Source organism: Nestor notabilis, unplaced genomic scaffold, assembly GCF_000696875.1.
Source record: "Nestor notabilis isolate BGI_N333 unplaced genomic scaffold, ASM69687v1 scaffold14972, whole genome shotgun sequence".
Classification (NCBI taxonomy): Eukaryota; Metazoa; Chordata; class Aves; order Psittaciformes; family Psittacidae; genus Nestor; species Nestor notabilis.
Window position 1 is genome coordinate 1 of NW_009918851.1, and position 13,171 is coordinate 13,171.

Genomic DNA, 13,171 nt, shown 5'->3' on the forward strand with positions numbered 1-13,171 from the left:
AGGTCCTTTTCAACCCTAACTATTCTGTGATGCTACGAAAGCACCCAGCAGCAGCTCTGCCTGCAGCTGGGATGGTGGCCAAGGGAAAGCCCCAGGAGAGGAGGAGGAGGCTCAGGGCTTTGCTTCCTTCCTCTGCCAGGCTGCAGTGCCGTTCTCCTCAGTCTCAGACCTCAGGAAACGCAAGTTTTTCTCTCTCTCTCCATCCCAAATGGTACCAAGCTCTTGACTACTGTCGCTTTTTCCTTAATTGCACCTTGGAGCTATGCCTTGATTTACTCTTTCAGGGAGAATTCAGGGGGAAAGATGGATGTTTCTCAAGAAAATAGCAGCCTGCCCTGTGCAGCTGATGATGAGCAGGACTGGGAGCTGGTGAGACAAAAGGAGAGAGGGGCTTGACAGGATCCTCCTGCCACCTTTCCTCTGATTGTGCCTGCGTTGTGATAGCTCCCACCACCCCTCAACCCCTGCAGGGCCACGCATGGGGCCAGGCTGCCTTCTCCACACTGCATGGTGTCCTCCCGCAGTGGTATTCTGCCTTTCAGGCCTCAAAAGCAGCAAATAGCTTTGAATCTCCTTTTCATCCTGGGAAGAAGGGATTTAATTTACACTCTGAAAGTATAGGGTGGTGTTTTGGAGCTGAACTGGTGGCACTGTCTATGGGAATGAGGCGGGGGTGTGGAGTTGCTCACAGAGCATCACCCATGGCTCCTCAATCCTGTCTGTGCTCTCTAGACATGAGACATCTTAAGAGACGTCCTCTAGTCCATTCCCTCCCACATTTCATCTGAAATCCTTCCCCTTTGAGCTCTTCCAGCTATCCCTCCCACTTTTCCCAACCCAAGCATTATAGATAAGCATGGATACAAAGCTGTCACCATCCTGCTGGCATTCCCATTGCAAATCTACGGATGTGGGTAAAAGATGTCCTCCCTAGACTTGGTGAGAAGGGTTGACTGGGGAAGAGCTAGCCCATGAATTCTGCAGTGGAGATGGTTAAGAGACAGTAATAGAGCAGGGAGCTTAGAGGAAGAGCCCTCAACCATCGGATCTGTGGGAGTGGCACACATCCTTGATGGAGCAAAAAAGGACATCTCTTCTTAGTATGTAAGCCTCATGTAGGTCTCATAGATGTGCTTAAGACAGCAAAGTCTTGCCCTTCTGTCAGGTTAATACTGTTCCCCCTTGTCCTGTCTCTACAGACCCTTGTCAAAAGGGCATGTAGTGATAAAAAAAACTGTAGTGATAAAAAACCCAAGTGGGGGCTTGGAGGTCTGTGCTCCTGGTGGGGGTGGCACCTGCACGTTGTGTCCTGGTCACGTTAAACTGCTCACCAGTTTGTCCAGATCAGCAGGAGCCCTCGTGCCTACAGGACAGGCGGCCTTGAGGGTGACATTTCTCTTCATATTGGTCCAGGTGTGTTTGTCCTTGGGTTCCTGTGGGCACAGGAAGCCCTTAGATGCTCCTGGTACCTCCTTGGCACACCTTGAGATTTGAAAGACATTGCTGCATGGAGGGGTTGTGCTACAGCTCATCCCAGAGGATTTGGTACGTCGCTGGTCCCTGCTCATTGCACGATTGGCTCGATGTCGGTCCTTGCTGTTGCCAGGACCACATTTTCTCAGTAATAAGCTCTTCCCTGGCCATGTCCAGAGTATTTTGGGCTGAGAGTGGCAGCTGAATGCTGCAGCCAGGTCAGCAGCATCACTCCTCTTCTGCCAGATACAAACCTGTTTGGCCTCTGATTGTGGCCTGTCTTCCTGCCTGGCAGCTCAGCCACCCTCCCTTCACCCTGATCAGTTCATCTGTATTATCAGCCAGGGAAAGTGTCTACCAGGATTGAGCCCTTGTAGGCTCTTGAGAAGTTTTCCGAGCTGCCTCAAGGCAGGGAAGGATTTATGGGCCAGTCAGGGAATGATTAAAGAGGCTTTCGGAGCCCCTGCCTTTCCTTCAAAGTCTACCTTCCTAACCAGAGGGATCTGTTTGGAGATTGAAACTTCTTCTTCTTTTCAGCAGAAGCATTCAGGCTTCTCCACATGTGAATGACTGCAAACTCCCTCCTGCTGGGGCTGTTGAAGTGAAACTGCGATGCACATTTGTACTGAACCTGTTATCAACGTCAGTGAGCAAGTGGGGCTTGGGCAACCATTGGCATGAGTGCGCAGTAAGGGTGTCACAGACCAGGAACATCCCTGGCTCTGGATCTGAGTCTTGTCTCTGACAGCCCTTTTCCTTGGTGGCTGGTGTTGAGCTCTTAACCTGTCATCTTGGCGTGGAGAGTCAAGCATCCAGGAGGTTTGGTCGGTGCCTACTGGCTGCTGGCTGGGGTCACTGTGGGACTTGGCTCAGCAGCAGGTTGTTCTCATGAAAACCTCTCAAGAAAACATCATTTCAAATTCCTTTTTTCTGCTTCCAGAAAACTCTTTATAAAAGATTAGTCTGAAGAGCCAAAAGCTGAGTTCTGGCAGCTCTCATAATCCCTGTGTTTCTAAATAATATTGGCAAGAACGTTCATCATGATCGTAGAATGGTTTGGGTTGGAGGGGACCTTAAAGCCAGTCCCAACCCCCTGCCACGGGCAGGGACACCTTCCACTAGAGCAGGTTGCTCTAAACCCTGTCTAACCTGGCCCTGAATGCAGCCAGGGATGGGGCAGCCACAGCTTCTCTGTTGGGCCACCCTGTTTGATTATGGATCTGTTTGGGCTGGGGACCAGCTGTCTTTCAGTTTTTCAGCGTGGAGGTCTCTGTTTTAATGCTGGGTGTGAAAGTGTGGGGGTTTGAGCCTTTCTATACAAGCTATCTTGCATACAGGTAATCATTTTATTCAGTAGCAGATCTGTATCATCCTGGTCTGTGAGACTGATTTCGATGGAGTCTGAATCTTCCTCCATTTCAGGTGCTCATGAATTTTGCTGAAGAACTTTATTTTATGTGGGGAATGTTCTGAGACCAAAGATGGACTGTAACGATGAAAAACATACAGGGTGCCTGAACCCATTATTACCAGGCTTTCTAAAGAGCAAAACCACTGTTCTCTAAGTGATTTCTTGCTCCAAGTGTGGAAGAAACTGAAGTTACAAGTATCCAATATAACTTGGGTCTGGCAGTTTTGTGGGGTTCAGTTCTGGGGTTCCTGGTCCTGAATTCCTGTCTTGCATTTGCTGGAGGACTGTCAGCCTTTTCCCCTGAAAGAGCAGCTTTTGTGGTAGCTGCAGGGACTCCCAAATGTTTTAGCAGAACCAGGGTATCTTGTGCACTTTCTACACGCATGTTACACTAATTTCATGTAAGTGTGACAAACCCCTATAAAACTGCATGTTTGCTCTTAAGTGGATTCAAATAGCTACTGTATGTGGATTTTAGTCAGTGTCGTATAGTCAAAGTAAGGCAAGATACGGATTGAGGCCATTCAGCTCATCACCACTTAGGGGGGTTGGAACTAGATGCTCTTTAAGGTCCCTTCTAACCCAAACCATTTTATGATTATCAAACCTGTTTAAGCATCTACATAGTATGGCACTGGCCTGAGTTAATGACATAGATTTTCCTCACCTAGTATAATACTTGGGTGTGACTGGAGCTCGATATTATTTGCTCTTAATTTCCCCAGATACCCACAACACCAGGGAAACTGGGTACAGAAATGGTAAGTGAAGTAGTTGAGTACAGGAATGGTGGCAGCAGTAGCACTGTGCTAAATTGGTTCCTTTGAAGTGAACTGTGATTACAACTGCACAGATTTCCCAGGATTGCATGCAAGGAGGCAAGACGAGGTTATTAATTATAACCACAGGCTGGAATTGATCTTAATGAGAAACAGTGTAGCTTGAGAGGAGCTGAGGCTGTGCTGGTGGCTATCCCCAGGGCTGGGGCTCCAGAGACACCTTCCCAGGCTGTTCTCCCAGCCTGTCCCATGCTGATCCCATGTGCCAGCACAGCACATTACCCATGCCTCCATCCTGGGTTTTGAAGAGGTCAGGTTGCCATTGGTCATCTCCTCTGGGCCCTGCATTCCAATAGCCTTGGATAGGCACAGGAGGTGCTACTGGTGCCTCATCAAAAGTTTGTGAATCCAGAGCTTGCAAAACATCATGATGTTTGCACAAAGCTAGTATTTGGCCTTTGCTGGCCTCCTTGAAATGCTTGGTCTGCCTCTTCCTTTCATAGCCCCAGGGTTTCTTCTTGCTGCCCTAGCAGAGATCTGGTTAACCTGTTCATTAGCAAAGCAGCCTTTGAGAATGGTCTTGTCTCAGCGTGCCTGTGCTGCAGAGTGCTCTGCTAGCCAAACTGGTTTTCTTCTGAAAGCCAGTATCTTACAACACTGAAGCAATTAATGTATATTAAAGGCTAAGGATGCACGTCCTATTTTCTTACAAGGCAAGCCTTCCAGATTCTGATTCTGCTTTGATGGTTTTGCTTGAAAAATGATAAAAGCCTCTTGTCTCCAGTCCATCAGTTCAGGAGAATGCTACCTGCATGTCCTTCACCTTGGAGGAAAGCTCATGTGAGGCATGCTTCTTCCAAACATGTGCCACTTTGCATTCTTGCAGCAGCATTGGCCCTGCAACTCCAGCAACCGTGTATTCACATAGGCAGATCCCTTCAAAGACTGTGCTCTTCCTCTCCTTTTTCCTGGGCCGAACCCAGCCAGGGATTTCAGCTGTGAAGAGGGCTCTCCAAGTGACGATGGTTTCATCAACTTCCTTCCTTGTCAAAGCCAGACTTTGGAGCATGTTACAGGAGCTTTCAGGGTGTTCCTGTCCCAGCTATGCCTCTGCCTTCCTCCCATTTCCCACCCCACTCTTGACATGTTCTTTGGGTCTTCTTTGTGGCCAGCAAAGGGTAGAGGAGCATGATCTCTGCCCCACTTGCATCCTTTGGAAGTGGTTGTACTTACAGAGCATTGCCTTGGAATGCCTTGATTCCTACAGCAAAATGGCCCCTCCTCTCACCCTTAACATCTGGCAAGCCCTGGTTTTGAGATGAGGACAAAGTAAACTGCAGGGAAAGCTGCAGTTTGAGAGCATGTCCTGCGGTTTTGCTGGCTGCCAGGAAAATACACAGCTAACTGAACTCCCTCCAGCTGTAGGCAGTGTTCTTTCTCTCAGACTTCTCATTAGCAGAGTTCAGTTTTCCCCTGGGAACTTCTCATTAGAACTCGCAGCCTCTTCTCTCCCTGGCTGGTGGAGCACATCTGAGCTGCTGCAGCTGTGTCCAGTGTGAGAAAAGTAGAAGCTAAATAGAAAATGTGCGAAAACCCTCTAGAGGTTTGGTGCAGTGGAACCAAGAATTTCCCAGGAGTGCATCATCAGCTTGGGGAACTCTTAGTGTCTATCTGAGCTTCTTGGCACTTTCTGGGGAGGGTTATGTGATGTTGATAGGGCTTCAATGGCCCTGTTCACTGTCAAGTGCTCGCCCTTGCATGGTCTCCTGCTGCAGAATGAGATTTTTTTCCTTTCTCCTTTCTGCTTTGATGAGTGGTTTTCCTCTGCCACCATTACGTTATTAAACACAACAAACCCAGTTGTCCTACTTCAGTCCATTCCCAATTATTATCAGTGGAAAATGCTGTTTTCTGTATCAATGCAATTGTCCTGCCCCCAACAATGGTCAGGAGGACTTATACTGTGCTGGGGCTGGGAGGAGGTGACCTATAGAAAGAAGGGGTGTCCTGGCCAGAGGAGAGTTTGGGGTGGAAGTGGGATGGGCTGGTTCCTTGTCTGTGTTCCCTCCCCCTGTCTAAGCTGTGTTTCTGGGAAGTAGTTGACAGGTGAGGCACTGACACAGGTTGCCCAAGGAAGTTGTGAATGCTCCATCCCTGGCAGTGCTCAAGGCCAGGTTGGACAGAGTCTTGGGTGACATGGTTTAGTGTGTGGTGTCACTGCCCCATGGTAGGGGGTTGGAACTAGATGATCTTAAGGTCCTTTCCAACCTGAACTATTCTATGATTCTATGATTGCTGCTAAAGAGTGAGAGCAGATACAAATACATGATAAGTAAGTACTTGTGTGATCTCCTCTGACCTGCTTGCCTCGACTACGAGACTTAATTCCCAACAGCACCACATGTTCTGCAGCAAAATACACTCTGGGAAGTGGTAATTCTGTGTGCTGTTGGCTCTGTGGTGTGTTTTCTCCTAAGCAGACTGAGGAGGCTGCGCTAGGTTGATTGATATATGGGGTGTTTAATCCTAAAAATATCTTCCCTGGAGATAGGAAGAATATTGCTGCCCTTCATGGCTTCATGTCCTGTGTTACAGGGTAGAGGAGCGGTGGATTATATGACTGAGAACATAGGGGCTGTTCAGCCTGGAGAAGGAAAGCTGCATGAGACCTCTGAAGGGGGCCTACAAGGATGCTGGAGAGGGACTCTTCATCAGGGACTGTAGCAACAGGACAAGGGGTGATGGGTTCAAACTAAAACAGGGGAAGTTCAGGTTGTATCATATAAGGCAGAAGCTCTTCCCTGTGAGGGTGCTGAGGCACTGGCACAGGTTGCCCAGAGAAGCTGTAGCTGCCCCATCCCTGGCAGTGTTCAAGGCCAGGTTGGACACATGGGCCTGGAACAACGTGCTTTAGTGGAAGGTGCCCCTGCCTGTGGCAGGGGGTTGGAACTGGATGAGCTTTAAAGTCCCTTCCAACCAAACTGTTCTATATGGTTCTATGAGACATCACCCAAAAGACAGAGCCAGGCTCTTCACAGCAGTGTGTGGTGGGAGGACAAGTGTAGGATGTAGCAGAAGAGGATCAGACTGGATATCAGGAGAAGCATTTTTGGCCCAAGGACACCAGTTAGTGGAGTTTGCTGCCCAGAGAGGTTGTGTAGTCTCTATGTTTGGACATTTTCAAGACCAGAGTGTAGAAATGTGAACACTGCTGTGATCTCAGAGATGCAGCTTGGAGTATCTCTGGACTGGAGACCTGTCCAAGGTTCCTTCTGACCTGAAGTTTGTGCTGTTGTGAAGAGGGAGAAGAGGCCAAAGGGACATGCTGCTTCTGGTGCTTTATTTTTGCCTGTGTCCCTGTGAGCTTGGTGGAAGGTCACTGGTATTGGAGCCTGGTTTATTTTCTTGTCTTGCTTTGGATGAGTGGGAGAGGCAGGATTTGGAAATACTTATGCAACCTGCCCTGTTTGTATGATGCTCGCACCGAGCTGGTGACACTTCTATAGACTCGGAGGGTTAGAAGTGTGAGTCAGAGGCTGTTTTCCTCCACTGATGCTCCTATAGAAACCTGAGAGATGTGGAAAGTCCCTGTTCCAAGTGTTTTTGTGTTGTTGTGCTGCAACCTTCCCCCGGTCCAGCCTACCAGCCCTTGCCTGGCTCTGCAGGAGTGAGTCAGCTCAGCCAACAGCATCTCGTCACCCAGGCTTCATTACATGGAGGCCCCGATCTCAGCTGTGCCCTTCTAACAGTTAAACTGCCGGAGCGATGCTGCATGGTTCCTGACCTCTTGCACCCCCTCTTTGCCCAGGCACCGGGTTCTCCTGCTCCGGCTGGCACTGGAGATGTGGTGGGTCCATGTGGGACATCATGCTGAGTCCTCTGTTAGGTCAGAGCACCACTGCTGTTGAGAGAAGGAGTTAAAGAGCAAACAGCTGGATGGGGAGGAGGAGAAGCGTTCCACAGCTCACAGACAATTGAAGCAGGGTTTTGTTTGGGTGTTCTGGTGGTTTTTCTTTTTCCTCTCCAAAGTTCCAGTGCTTTTTCTTGTCTTTGTCAAATGAGGCTTTTGCTACAGTGTGTTCTGTCTCAGAGAGCTCAGGGTTTGTACAGTCGTGACTAGAACAATTGATTTTTATTTATGTGTTTATTTACTGTGGGAGAGAACTGAAGCAGGAAGTTTTAAGGCTTTAACTCTTCTGGAGGAGTTTTATTTAGAGAAGCAGCCTGATTCCGCTGCTGTGTGCGATTGACACAAGCTCCTAGCATCCTGTCACCAGTGTGTGCTCTGCAGTAGAGCCCCAGGATCTCTTGCTTCAGTACTCAGGTCACCTCAAGCCATTCACTCTGGCAGACTCCATCAAGGTGCTCCTGTCCAGGGCTGGTTGCCATCTCTTGCCCTGGAGCTGCGGATCACACCAGCTTGGCTCACCACCAGCTCCCTGCCAGCAGGAAAGATGCAAACTGCAGATTTTTGGGCACTTCCTGGCCCCACACCCTGCCCTGTTCCTTCCTGTCTTACCCCGCTCTGGTGAGACTCCAGAAAATCCCAGATGACACCCAAAGGTGGTGGAGACCTCCTGCCATGTTCGATGGCCGCGTGGGAGCCAGGGCTCTGTAGCAACAGGACACATGAGCTCAGCAGAGCCCTAGGAGGGGATCTCCCTGTCCTGAGGTGGGTTTGGAAGGCCACCAGCTGGTGCCCTCTTACTCCCTTCCTTATCTTGTCCTGACAATTCTACCCTGCTTTGGTTAAAGGTTCCTGCACATCAGTAGGAAGCAAAGGGCTGGTGATGTCCCCTCAGTAACTCTCCATTCCCCACTAGTGACATCCTTCCCCTGCCACCTCTGTGCACTAGGAAGTAGTGTCCTGAGGGAAAAAGCCACATGTCTTTCAGGCAGCTCTGCTGCCAGGTCCTGCCTGCTCGGGCTGCCTGCCAGCAGCCCTCTCCAGATGCTGTCACCTCGGCAGTGGACTCCCTGTGGCACTCCTAACTCAGCGAGCAGTGAGGTTCAGCATGCTGAAAGCTGCCTACTTGGTTGAGTACCTCTATATTACTTTTTAAGTGTTATAATTACACTGTTGTGATTGCCAAGGTAGGTGCAGTCCTGCCAACATGGTGCTGTCTCCTGCCAGCTGATGTACACTGTGTCTTAGTTGGGTAGAGCTGCTGTGGTGGGCAGCGTGGCCATGTGCGGCCAGCCCCATCCATGCTGCTGGAGGTGTGGGGCACTTGGCTGTTTCCATTTCCTTGCTATATGCACCCTAAAAGAGCCTCTACCAGGTCACAGGCTGCCAGGAGCCTGTGTTACCCCTGTAAAGTGTCCCCTTCGCAAGAAAAGCTTTCCTATAGGTGGGTGACTGCCCGGTTGCTGTGTCCTCTCCTACACATGTGCCTGGGAAGGTGGCAGGCGATGTTTATCTCAGTTGGGTTTTATGGGGCTGGAGAGCATGTGTGTTATCATACAGCAGATGGGGCTGGTGAATAGGTGCTGGAGACAACTGTGTTTCCTCACGCAGGCTCACTGCCTGCTGGGAAAGGAGCCAGCCAGGCTTTGTAGGGAGAAGTACAGAGCTTAGGCAGGCTGTGGATGGGTTTCTCCTTCATCAACTTCGTTTTTGAGTGGGAGCTGCTGCTGTGATTCATGCGCTGGTGTGGGTTGTACCATGTAAGGGCAGGTTCCAGCCTTGTGCCCTCTGTGGTCTTAAAACTAAGTCTGGTGCTCCAGGCAGGGACTTGAATTGTCTGTCAGTCCTAACTGGGGAGCTGGTGACTCATGGGGGACAAAGGAAGATGTGTGTCCCATGTCGTCTCCATTTCCATGCCTCTCCCACTAGCTTGCAGGGAAAGCTGCATGGCTGTTGGGCACCAGTATATAGTGCCCGGGGAGAAGCAGGCAGGGATGTCTCCTGCCAGAGCTTGCCACACTGGTGGCCCTGCTGCTGCAAGGGGAGACACGTCAACTCTTCTCACCCTTGACGGAAGAGCTGATGGCTTGTCTGGGAGGTTTTTGGTCTTACTGAGAGCTCGCAGTGGAGAAGGGCAAGTAGGTGGAAATCCCAGCAGCACACAGGATGGTGTTCATGGAGTGGACAGTGTTGGGAGCCAGCTCCTGTGGCATGGGGGAGAGGAGGAAACCAGGAGAGGGACAGTGCATCCAGGGAGCATCACAGCTCCCAGAGCCGGTATCAGAGCTTGGAGGAGAGCATTGTGGTGTCCTGACTTCCACCTCCCTGTTTGCTGCCTGGAGCTTGGATCTCCTGCCTGGCCAAGTGAAGGTGCTGCCTTCCCAAGCCCACAGCTCATGGCTGATGCTGCATCAAGCAGGTCTGGTGATGCAGCTCATCCCACCATCATGTGGTACCTCTGTCAAAAGAGTTATCCTGTTTTTTCCTTTCTCTCTATTGCTATGGGAAAGGACAAGGTGATTTCTTTCCATGGTACTGTGGGTTGTATGGCCAAAAGCCTTGGCCACCTGGGTCCATGGCTGTGTGTGATGTGTGCAATAGGAAGGTTGGTGGCTGGTGGCTCGTGATCCACAGTGAGCAATGCAAGCATCTACATGCAGGGGTGGATTTTTGGGAGCCAGTGTACAGTGGGTGACAGTGTGGGACACTGCAGGACAGACATAGCACAGGTTGCTGATAGCCTTTGCTTGCCTTTTGCTGATGCCTGTAGTTTGATGAACCTCAGCCAGTAAAACAAATGGATGTGACAGGATCACAGTGCCCTTCATGGCCCCATTTGCTTCCCTGCCTCCGCTGGGGCTGGGCAGGCAACTTCTTCCCTCTCTCTGCTTGGGGAGTGATCTCTCTTGTTTCCAACGTGGGCATGGTGCTGCCAGCCGCTCCACAGCTGGAGGCCTTCAGGCAGAAAAATCAATGTTTATATTTCTCTTAGCTGGGAAAGATTCCTTAAATAACTCCAGTAAAGAAATACCTTGTAAAGTTCAGGCTATGAAGTCATGGTGTATGAAGCAGAAGGAATTTTCAAGCTCTCTCTTGCAATAAAATGCATTTCTTGAGTTCAGGCTTTATTTAGAGAAATGGTTGATTTAAGAAGGGAGCTGAAGGCTGGATCTGATCTCTTGCTGAGGGGGGAACTGCTCTTCCCATGGCTGTGGAACACAGTCTGGAAATGTGGTTGGGTTGCTGCTGCAGGAGTATTCCTATGGGAGTTTCTCATGTACCAAGCCACAGGGAGGGCCACTCTCCTCCTCCCTGGGGTGGCTCTTACTGCATCCTGTGTCCCCTCAAGACCCCACTGCTGCAATGCGGGCTGCTCAGTGCCTTGGGAAGCTGGTTGTGCAGGTGCTGTGCTTAGGATTCTGGACAGCAGCCAGGACCTGGATCCCTCCACACCAGTATCTCTCAGTGCTCCCTCTGTGCCATAAAACATCTTTCCCTTCTTTGTTCCAGCCAGTGTCAAGGTTGAACTTGGTCATTGCTAGAGCAGGAAGAATGATTTAGGCTGCTTGTTCCTTGGTCTGGCTTGGCCTGAATTTGCTGTTCCTGAGAAGAGCTGAGGGCATGGGGTGGATTTGGAGCCTTCTCCTGCAGAGCTATCCCTGCCCAGTGTATGGGGCAAGCAGGGCAGGGTGGAAGGGATTAGATGGGGACCAGCTTGGCTGCAGAGAAGTGCAGCTGGGCTGGAGCATGGGTTCAAGGTTGGGACTTTAGACTTGGCTGCAATATCTGCGAGCAGGAGTGCCCTTGTTTGAAGGAGGAGGAGGCATAAAGCTCTGTTTCAGCCCCACCTTTGCTCAAAGCTCCAAGAACTGCACCTGAGCAGGGGACAAAGGGCACCATGCAGGGCTGGGATTCCTTCTGCCACTCGTCAGCATACCTGCGAGCATGGCTTCGCCTTCCTGAAAGCACCAGACAGTTGCCATGGGCTGTGGAGCTGGTGCTGCTGCTGCATTTCTCTTTCTGAACGTTGAACCTGCCTAGGAAACGTGAGGACCTTTTGCCCTGGCACAACGTGCGTCAGACCCATTCCCCGCCAGGGTTTCAGGCATCTCTTGAGCATCACTGGACATTGAAACCAAGGGCTGGTGCTGATGGTGTTACCTCTGCACTTCCCAGGTAAGTAGGGCAGGACCTGGAGCCAGGACACAGTTTTCCTGAGCTCAGAACCTGCAGAGGATGTGCCCTGGCACTGGTGCACCACGATCCACGTTGGCTCTGGCACAGAAGCTGCTTCAGGCTGGCTGGGCCAGGCTTCTGGCTCCAGAGCCTATAGCCAGGTGAAGGCACCACTGTACACCACAAACCTGGTTTTCTGTGCTTGGTGGTGTCTGTTATGGGATAACACAGTTGTCCCAGTGTGGATAAGCAGTGTCCCCCTGGTGGCCAGCCAAAGGGGGAGAAGAGAGACAGGAAGAGAAAGTGAAGCTGGAGTGACACCAAAGGGGGAACAAATTGGCCCTCGGAACAGCAGGAAGGCAGAGCATAGTGTTACCTCCTCCACAGAGTCGCAAGCAAGCTGCAGATGTACCAGATGTTGAGGCTGGTGCAGAGGCAGGGTGCTTGCTCACCAGGATGCATCCCTGGCATGAGACTGGGGCCAGTGGGGTTGTGGGGCTCTTTCTTGTGCCCTTCCTGAAGTGTTTTGGGTGGAAGCCAGTGCATTTCCATGCACTTGGATAAACGGTTTGTCAGTGCCAGAGGAACAAGTGCCCAGAGAGCAATGACTGGATTGATGGTTGTCGCCTTCCTGGAAGCAAGGTACTGACTGTGCCAGCCCAGGACACATGTGGTACCCCCGTGGTCAGGGTGGCCTTGGCCTCACGCTGTTGTCTTCTCTCTTCCAGCCATTCCCACTCTCCTGGCTCCATGGCTGCTGTCCGTGAGTGGTCCTGCACCCGCTGCACCTTCCTGAACCGTGCTCCATATGCGAAGCGCCCCGCCAGAAGCCCGACCTCAACCACATCCTGCGCCTCAGCGTGGAGGAGCAGAAATGGGCTTGTGCCCGCTGCACCTTCAGGAACTTTCTGGGCAAGGAAACCTGTGAGGTATGTGGCTTCACTCCGGAGCCAGGACCCAGTGGCTCCCCCTTGCCTGTCATCAATGGCATCTTGCCCAAGCCCACTGTGCTTGTGGAGCCCAAGGGCACGTCCAAGGAGGAGGCTGCCAAGGCAGAAAGCAGCAGCGAGGACTCAGAGGGGAAGAGCCCTGATGAAGCGGAGCTGGAGAGTGGCTGGGCTTGCCAGCGCTGCACCCTGCACAATACACCAGTGGCCAACTCCTGCTCTGCCTGCGGTGGCCCGCGCAAGCTCTCCCTGCCCAAGATCCCCCCAGAGGCGCTGGTCGTCCCTGAAGTCATCACCCCTGCAGGATTTCACATGGCCCCCTCTACCCCACAGCCTTTAGTCCCTGCAGAGATCTCTGACAGTGACACCGTGGCCACCCAGGGCCCAGTGGCTATGGAACAAGAGGCCCAGAAGATACCAGCCTTCGGTCCCTTCTCTCCAGGGCTGCAGAACAATCCCGTGCCACGGAGCCGCCGGG

At 51.4% G+C, this 13,171-nt stretch overlaps 1 protein-coding gene across 1 annotated transcript in view; it reads left to right on the plus strand.

The window, feature by feature from the left end:
• Positions 1-12,496: 12,496 nt before the first annotated feature.
• The window catches only part of CAPN15 (calpain 15), a gene marked incomplete at its 3' end in the record, with an annotated part of 14,193 nt that continues 13,518 nt past the window's right edge, over positions 12,497-13,171 (plus strand). Inside the window, 2 exon segments of the mRNA XM_010009939.1 lie at positions 12,497-12,542; positions 12,545-13,171. The exon segment at positions 12,545-13,171 is cut by the window's right edge and continues 45 nt beyond it. Of these exon segments, the coding sequence (XP_010008241.1) occupies positions 12,497-12,542; positions 12,545-13,171 (673 nt within the window).